General features: G+C 43.9%; 1 protein-coding gene across 2 annotated transcripts in view; it reads left to right on the top strand.

Annotated features, from left to right (window-relative positions):
* Positions 1 to 3,731: 3,731 nt before the first annotated feature.
* Positions 3,732 to 8,449, top strand: part of LOC308477150 (protein mono-ADP-ribosyltransferase PARP12-like) — a 28,624-nt gene continuing 23,906 nt past the window's right edge. The window contains exon 1 of one of the 2 annotated variants that reach the window (XM_081005482.1): positions 3,732 to 4,030. In XM_081005482.1, the coding sequence (XP_080861608.1) occupies positions 3,750 to 4,030 (281 nt within the window). In that variant the 5' untranslated portion in view covers positions 3,732 to 3,749. Of the gene's footprint in view, positions 4,031 to 5,945; positions 6,406 to 8,449 lie in introns of those variants that run through there. The other variant, XM_081005481.1, reaches the window with a different exon arrangement.

Genomic DNA, 8,449 nt, shown 5'->3' with positions numbered 1-8,449 from the left:
AAAAGGGGGAAAGAGAGGACCCAAATAATTACCGCCCAGTCAGTCTGACATCAATACCAGGGAAGATTCTGGAGCAGATCATTAAGCAAACAGTCTGTGAGCACCTAGAAAGGAATGCTGTGATCACCAATAGTCAGCATGGATTTCTGAAAAATGAGTCATGTCAGACTAACCTGATCTCGTTTTTTGACAGAATTACAAGCCTGGTAGGTGAAGGGAACGCAGTGGATGTAGCCTACCTTGATTTCAGCAAGGCATTTGACAAGGTGCCTCATGATATTCTTGTAAAGCTGGTAAAATGCGGTCTTGACTATGCTACCACTCAGTGGATTTGTAACTGGCTGACTGACCGAACCCAAAGGGTGCTCATCAATGGTTCCTCTTCATCCTGGAGAAGAGTGACTAGTGGGGTGCCACAGGGTTCTGTCTTGGGCCCGGTCTTATTCAACATCTTTATCAACGACTTGGATGATGGACTCAGGGGCATCCTGATCAAATTTGCAGATGACACCAAACTGGGAGGGGTGCCTAACACCCCAGAGGACAGGATCACACTTCAAAACGACCTTGACAGATTAGAGAACTGGGCCAAAACAAACAAGATGAATTTTAACAGGGAGAAATGTAAAGTATTGCACTTGGGCAAAAAAAATGAGAGGCACAAATACAAGATGGGGGACACCTGGCTTGAGAGCAGTACATGTGAAAAGGATCTAGGAGTCTTGGTTGACCACAAACTTGACATGAGCCAACAGTGTGACGCGGCAGCTAAAAAAGCCAATGCAATTCTGGGCTGCATCAATAGGAGTATAGCATCTAGATCAAGGGAAGTAATAGTGCCACTGTTTTCTGCTCTGGTCGGACCTCACCTGGAGTACTGTGTCCAGTTCTGGGCACCACAGTTCAAGAAGGACACTGACAAACTGGAACGTGTCCAGAGGAGGGCAACCAAAATGGTCAAAGGCCTGGAAACGATGCCTTATGAGGAATGGCTAAGGGAGCTGGGCATGTTTAGCCTGGAGAAGAGGAGGTTAAGGGGTGATATGATAGCCATGTTCAAATATAGAAAAGGATGTCACATAGAGGAGGGAGAAAGGTTGTTTTCTGCTGCTCCAGAGAAGCGGACACGGAGCAATGGATCCAAACTACAAGAAAGAAGATTCCACCTAAACATTAGGAAGAACTTCCTGACAGTAAGAGCTGTTCGACAGTGGAATTTGCTGCCAAGGAGTGTGGTGGAGTCTCCTTCTTTGGAGGTCTTTAAGCAGAGGCTTGACAACCATATGTCAGGAGTGCTCTGATGGTGTTTCCTGCTTGGCAGGGGGTTGGACTCGATGGCCCTTGTGGTCTCTTCCAACTCTATGATTCTATGATTCTATGAAAAATGTCGGAATGAATTTAAAAGGAACCTAGAAATATGGGGAAGAATGAATTTATCTCTATTAGAAAGAATTGCAGCAATTAAAATGAACACATTGCCAAAAATGTTATTTTTATTCCACACAATACCGGTAATAAGTAACATGGTATGCTTCAAGAAATGGCAAAAATATATTTCTAAACTTATCATGAAAGGGAAGAAACTAAGGGTAAAATACAAAATACTTACAGATAATAAAAAGAGAGGAGGATTCTCCCTGCCAGATTTCAAATTTTACTATAAAGCAGGTTGTGTTACTTGGATCCGGAACTGGATCAAATTAGAAAACATAGATTTGTTAGATCTGGAAGGACATGGCAACAGATTTGGATGGCATGCATATTTATGGTATAATAAAGTCAGGCACAGGCAAATTTGGCTCTCCAGATGTTTTGGGACTACAACTCCCATCATCCCTAGCTAACAGGACCAGTGGTCAGGGATGATGGGAGTTGAAGTCCCAAAACATCTGGAGGGCCGAGTTTGCCTATGCCTGTAATAAAGGGAAGGTACATAAAGGATTCCATAATCATATAATTAGGAAATCATTGGTAAAAGTATGGGGAAAATATAAAGATTTATTAGAACAAAAAAAGCCATGGTGGGTATCCCCAACAGAAGCAATTTCAGTTAAAAGAATAAATATGGAAGGAAGATGGCCTACATATAGAGAGCTGTTGATAGAGAGAGAAGGAAAGCTAAAGCTTAAGGATTTGGACGAGAGAAGAGAATATGTTTATGACTGGCTACAACATTGTCAATTAAATGAGGTTTTTAAAGAAGATAATAAGAAAGGATTTAGCTATACCATATCTAGATTCCAAAGAGAAATAATAGATGATAACACTAACTTCTGAAGAAAGTGTTTAATATACAATTAGAATGGGAAACTAAAGATGAAGAGGTCAAAGGGTAATGATCAAGTGGGCACAAGATTTGGGGCATAATATTCAAATGGAAGACGGAAAAATTATGGAAAGTAAATTTAACATTTACCGATTATATATTGTTAAGAGAGAATTACATGAAGATGATGTATCGATGGTATGTTACACCTGCTAAAATTGCAAAAATGTATAGAACAGGCTCCAATAAGTGTTGGAAGTGTAAAGAAAAAGAAGGCATGTTCTTTCATATGTGGTGGAATTGTAAAATAATTAAAAGGTATTGGGAAATGATTTATAATGAAATGAAAAGAATGTTTAAGATAATGTTTATTAAAAGACCAGAAGCCTTTTTATTAGGCATTTCAGGTCAAGATATGCCAAAAGAGAAGAAAAAACTGTTCATGTATGCTACGACAGTGGCTAGGATTTTACTAGCCCAAAGATGGAAAAATGATGAAATACCAACCAAAGAACAATGGTAAGAAAAACTGATGGAATATGCTGAAATGGCGAAGTTAACTGAAAGACTTTGAGACAAAGACAACAGAGATTTCAGAGAAGATTGGGAACCGTTTATGCTGTATCTATGGAATCAATGTAAAGAAATGGACTCACTAGCAGGGTTTGAGTAAACACTTACAATTAACAATACAAACATAGAAGCTATAAAGATGAGGTTAAAATGATAAGAATATAAAAACATTTAATTTAAGGATATAATACTGAAGTATAGTATTGCAAGCAGGACAAGTTTTTATGTAAAAAACCAGACGGGGAAGTTGAAGGAAGTCATGGGGGGAGTGGGGAACTCAATTTGTTACTGTTTGGCATGATGTAATTGTGATAATAATAAAAGAATTAAAATTCAATTAAAAATATATTTTTTAAAATGCCCCGTCTCTGTTCACACCTCCAGGCGGTTTTTGCAAATAAGGCTGTTTTATATGTGACAAGCAGGTCGCGGTCAGTTAACAGCCAACATATTTTCACTTCAGGGTTGTGTTTTTGTAGCGGTGCCAACATCTCTTGCAAAAATCTCTTTCTGGGGTTTTGACAGAGCCTACAATTGAGTACCATGGAACGGGAAAGATCTTCTCCTTCGCCTCCCCCACCAATGCCAAATCTTAAACGCCTTGCAGCGGCTTCCATCCAAGACCGGCGGGGGGGGGCACGGCGAGCTGTTGCTGCTTTTGCTTTCCCATGTATTTCTTCTCCGTAAAAAAGGCAGGCCTCCCTCGCAACTGCTGGTGGTGAGAGGCTGGCCCAGAGGACAAAGTTTGCTCGCGAGTTCGCATTCCGGGAGCAGCTTGGAGCCCGCCTCCCCCCGTGCGCTCTCCCCGCGGGTCTCCGCCTCCCGCGCCTGGACGGAGCCGCCCCGGGCCCCGCCCTCGGCTGCCTTCGCTTTCGTTTCCTGGCGGAGCGCGGCGGCTGCGCGGGCGAGCATGTCGGACCCGGCGGTGTCGGGCTTCCTGGCCAAGCTGCTGTGCGCGCACGGGGGCCGCCTGGAGCGAGCGGCGCTGGGGCGGCAGCTGGCGCTCCCCGAGGAGCAGCTGCGCCAGATCCTGGAGGAGGCGGGCCAGGAGAGGTTTCTGGTGCGCGCGGAGGGAGCCGCCGCTTGGGTGCTGGCCGTCTCCCCGCTGCGCCTCTGCGTGCGCAAGGAGTGTCCCGGCTGCCCGCGGCTCCACCTCTGCAAGCTCAACCTCAAGGGCCGCTGCCGAGCCAGGTGAGGGGTCTCCAGCAGCTCCACCAGGGCGTCGGAGAAAGTTCTCTTGGGGTGGGGATCCCACGGTCATGCGCCAGACCCGGGGCAGGGAAGGGGGCCCTTGAGATGGGATAGTGGAGGGAGCAGCCTGGCAGGCGGAGGCCCAGGACTTACATCCTGGGAGCCCACACAACACAAAACGCTGTTGCTGGATGGAGGCTTTATTTTCTTATTTATCTTATATTTTGGAAATGTACATCCAGCCCCCCCATAAGTTCTTTGGGGCCCCCCAAGAGAGTGGAACCCTAAGCTATAGCTTGTTTAGCATATGCATAAATCCGGCACTGGCCATACCAGATGCCTGATGGGTCTCTTGCTTTATTTAAAACGCTTATTGTCTTAACACTAAATAAAGGTGGTTTGGGGTAGGACTTGGGAGGGCAGATCCCCACCCAGCTGGGTGGCTCAGCCTCACATGATGTTGTTATTAAAATTTATATGCCCCCCCTTCAGCCAACGGTCACAGGGCGGTGAGGAGGAGGCAAAGGACCAAGCGCATCATCTGAAACTCCTTGGACGAAAAGGTGGGGGGATGGGCGTAGCGGGGGGGGGGCGCAGGGGGACAGAATCAAATCTGAGGTTCAGTCTGCCTAACAAAAGCCTCCCCCCCCCAAAAAAAAAATCCTGGCTATGCCCCTGGTGGGATGTAAATGCAATAAATGATTAAATCCAAGTGCTTTGGATTCCACTGTTACTAAGAGTTAATCCTGTACTTAAATCTCAGAAAGTTAAAAGTGCTTAACTCCCCCCCCCCATGGTGTTCTCCTTTCTAACCATTTATGTTTCTTTAAAATATTCAATATCTTCTGTAGATAATGAGAGCCAACAGTGCTATAATGACGAGATCAAGCCACCCACAAGTTAAGGGATTTTAGCATCTTACTGAAATCCAAGGGATTTGAAAGTGCTTCCAGTAAATGCCTTTCTGGAACTAGATTAAAATGGGGGTCAAATGCTCTTGACAATAGTTGAGAGTTGCAACTTGTAATGTTTATCCATGCCCACTCAGAAACAATCCTCTATCCTGAAAAATAATGCTATGCCGTGGTCACTAATCAGTTGTGCGGTACAGTATAAGGTGCTTTATAAATCAAAGTGTTTGGGCTATTTAGTTTAGCCCTGAGGGTGGAAGATGCCGACTAGGCAAAATAAGATTGCATGCACACATTACATTTAAAGTACTGTGTTTATGTGAAGCTAATGGGCCATCGAATCTAATGCACACCTCAAATTTCAAAACCTTGAAACCAAAAAAGTATTTGCTGGTGCCATCAAATCTAAAGTGCACCCTAATTTTCATGACATAATTTGACCAAAAACGGTGCGCATTAAATTCAAGTAAATATGGTATCCAGGGAACTCAGAGCTACAATTCCCAACACCCATAACAACCATAATTCCCAGGATTCTTTGTGTGGGAGGCAGGTGCTTTTAATGTCTAGTGTGGATGGAAATGTGTCTTAAATTGTAAAATCAAGCCTGTTGGAGCTGGACATGTACAGTGGTACCTTGGGTTACAGACGCTTCAGGTTACAGACTCCGCTAACCCAGAAATAGTACCTCGGGTTAAGAACTTTCCTTCAGGATGAGAACAGAAATTGTGTGGCAGCAGCAGGAGGCCCCATTATCTAAAGTGGTGCTTCAGGTTAAGAACAGTTTCAGGTTAAGAACGGACCTCCAGAATGAATTAAGTACTTAACCCGAGGTACCACTGTACTCTGCTTTGGCACTCCTGCATATAATACTCGACCCTTCATTTAACATTCAAAATAGTTGATAATTATGTTTATGGGTCTGATGATTCATCATTTGTGAATCCTGCAGCCCCCAAGTCACATGAGAACTGAAACTGAAGGCAAACAGAACTAACAGGAAGGAACAGAAGGGCAGAGTATACAGGTGTTCAGTTGCTAGGGAGCTGCTGCGTTTGGCTTAAGTTTCGATTCTCATGTGAGCTGGGCTGGGAAAGGTGGAGCCTAATCTGTGCTGGAAACTAAACAAGCCTTTTAAGTACAAAGGAAGGCAGATCAGAGAAGGAACATGTCCGACGCCGTTGTGTGCAGTTTCATCACAAAGATCCTTTGCTCTAAAGGAGGGCGCTTGGGCTTCAGTGAGCTCCCCTCCCTCTCGGGGCTGCCTGAGCACCAGCTAGAGGAGATCCTGCAGGATGCAGGGAAGGAAAAGTTTCTGGTTGTCCCCCGGGACTCCTTGCGCCAGGTGCTGGCGGTGTCCCCAGTGCGGCTCTGCCTGAGGAACAGCTGTGGGGGGTGCGAAAACCTCCATATCTGCAAGAACTACATCAAGGGCAGGTGCTTCAGGCCGGCTTGTGGCAGATGGTGAGTGTGAAGGAATGAGAGAATCTGTTGTTATGGCACGATGATAAACTGAATAGCAGGGAAATCAGCATCTTACAAAGGGAAAGCTTGTGGCTTGGTCTGTCAGTCCCCCTCCTTGCTCACCGCAAACACAAATGTGCCTAGGCAAACTGATTTGTGACAAGAAAATCCTCCAACTTTGAGGATACACCAAATTGCTGACTTTTTTTTTTACTGAGTGAACTCTGGCTTCTCAGATTTCAGCAGACATTGCCTACCAGTGTTTATCAAACGTGAGTCACCAGCTGTTGTTTGACTACAACTCCCATCATCCCTAGCTAGCAGGACCTGTGATCAGGAATAATGGGTGTATAGTTCAACAACAGCTGGCAACCCAATTTTGAGAAACAGTGGCCTACACACTTCCTTCAAGAGTATCTAAACGACTATAAAGTGCTGAACACCTGAGTTTTGTGAGGGTTTTGAGAGAAGAAATGCAAAGTGAAGTTCTCAAGAGAACTGAATTCTTTGCCCACTACCACATTCTATACTTTTATGTACACCTGCGGAATTGCAACATATAAGAACCCTGGATATGCCACAGTAGAAGTACTACTAGTAAATTCTATATGAATTGTATTTAGATAATTTTGCCCTGAAGCAGAAAGGGATGTCCAGTCCTTCGGCACCAGTGTCAGATTTTCCCCCCCTTTTTCTTTCTTTTTATTTGAAAACAATTAATTTTATACAGTCTTAACATCAGAAGGTTTTACAATGATAATAACCCAAATACAGTCAAGAGCATATCTCTCATGTTTTCAGTAAGCAATGGGTATGGGGGGGGGAGGGAGGAATTGGGGTGCATCTGGAAAACTGTTAAGGATGTATATGTGACTTAACAGGTTAAAATGATGGAGTCTAAAGAAGGAGAATAATATTAATGAAGAGCAAAACAAAGGATTATTTGAAGAATTTGGTACTACTGAAAACAGTGTCAGATTTTCTAGTGTCAGCATTGCATGGGATTCCAAATACAGTTTCAAATTCCTATGTGCTTCCAGCAACAGAAGTTTAGCTGTCTGGGTGACTACTAGGTAACAACTGTTTTTTCCCCACTTGTATTTTTTCATGAGTGCAACTCAAAGGCACAAACTACACAAGCCCTTGTAGTCAGTGTTAATGAATTTTTCCTCATTTTTTCTGAGGTGGAGATTTTGTGTGAGTCATAATATTGTTGGTCCAGGGTTGATTTGCTTTGTACAAAAGCCTTTTCAATTTTTTTTAACCTATATAACCAGTCCTGCAAGGAAGATTTCATGAGTCTCCCTCTGCTGATCCATCCAAGCAATGTTATACATTCTGTTGTCCTAAGAAGCACTGGGAAATCCTCCCCACTTCCTTAATTTAAGACTAGAATGAGAAAAACACAACATAGCCTGAGGGGTTGAAAGACAAAGCAGAGAGATCATGCAGTTAAACCATGGCTGGTGAACCTGTGACCCAGATCTTGTTGGACTCCAAGTCCCATCAGCCCCAGCAAGCATGGTCAATAGTCAGGGATGGTAGGAACTGGAGTCTAACAACATTATGTAAAAGCACAGGCTTCCCATACCTGATCTAAACAGTCAGGTTGTAGCAATTCTAAAACAAGTCGTCCCTTGATACAGTATGAAGAAGGTGGTTTTTTAAAGTCTGAGCTGTTTGCTTGTGCTTTTAAATACCATCCTCACTAATCTCTTGGGTTGTTCTTGTAAAGTATACTGTCAGTCAGACTTTGACCTCGGTTCCTCAGAATAAACACTGAGCAGAATTTGTTTCTAGGAGCAAAAATTCAGCTCCTGAATTGTTTGGGCCTTGAATCAGATTCCAAAAGGAGAACCAAGAGTAGACTCAATGGATTGGAATCTGCCAGAACTAATGCATTAGGTGCAGACACTGAAATGGTACCTTAAGCTGAAATCTCACAGCATGAGAATTGGGTGGAAGGTATTCAGTGCGATTACTAATTTACCAGCCTTATCAGTGTGGCGACTGATGTGTGTATCTAGGAGGAGGATTTGCATTT

The sequence above is a fragment of the Podarcis pityusensis genome (assembly GCF_964106645.2).
Source record: "Podarcis pityusensis genome assembly, chromosome: 5".
Taxonomy (NCBI): domain Eukaryota; kingdom Metazoa; phylum Chordata; class Lepidosauria; order Squamata; family Lacertidae; genus Podarcis; species Podarcis pityusensis.
This window is presented reverse-complemented; position numbering and strand designations above follow the sequence as displayed.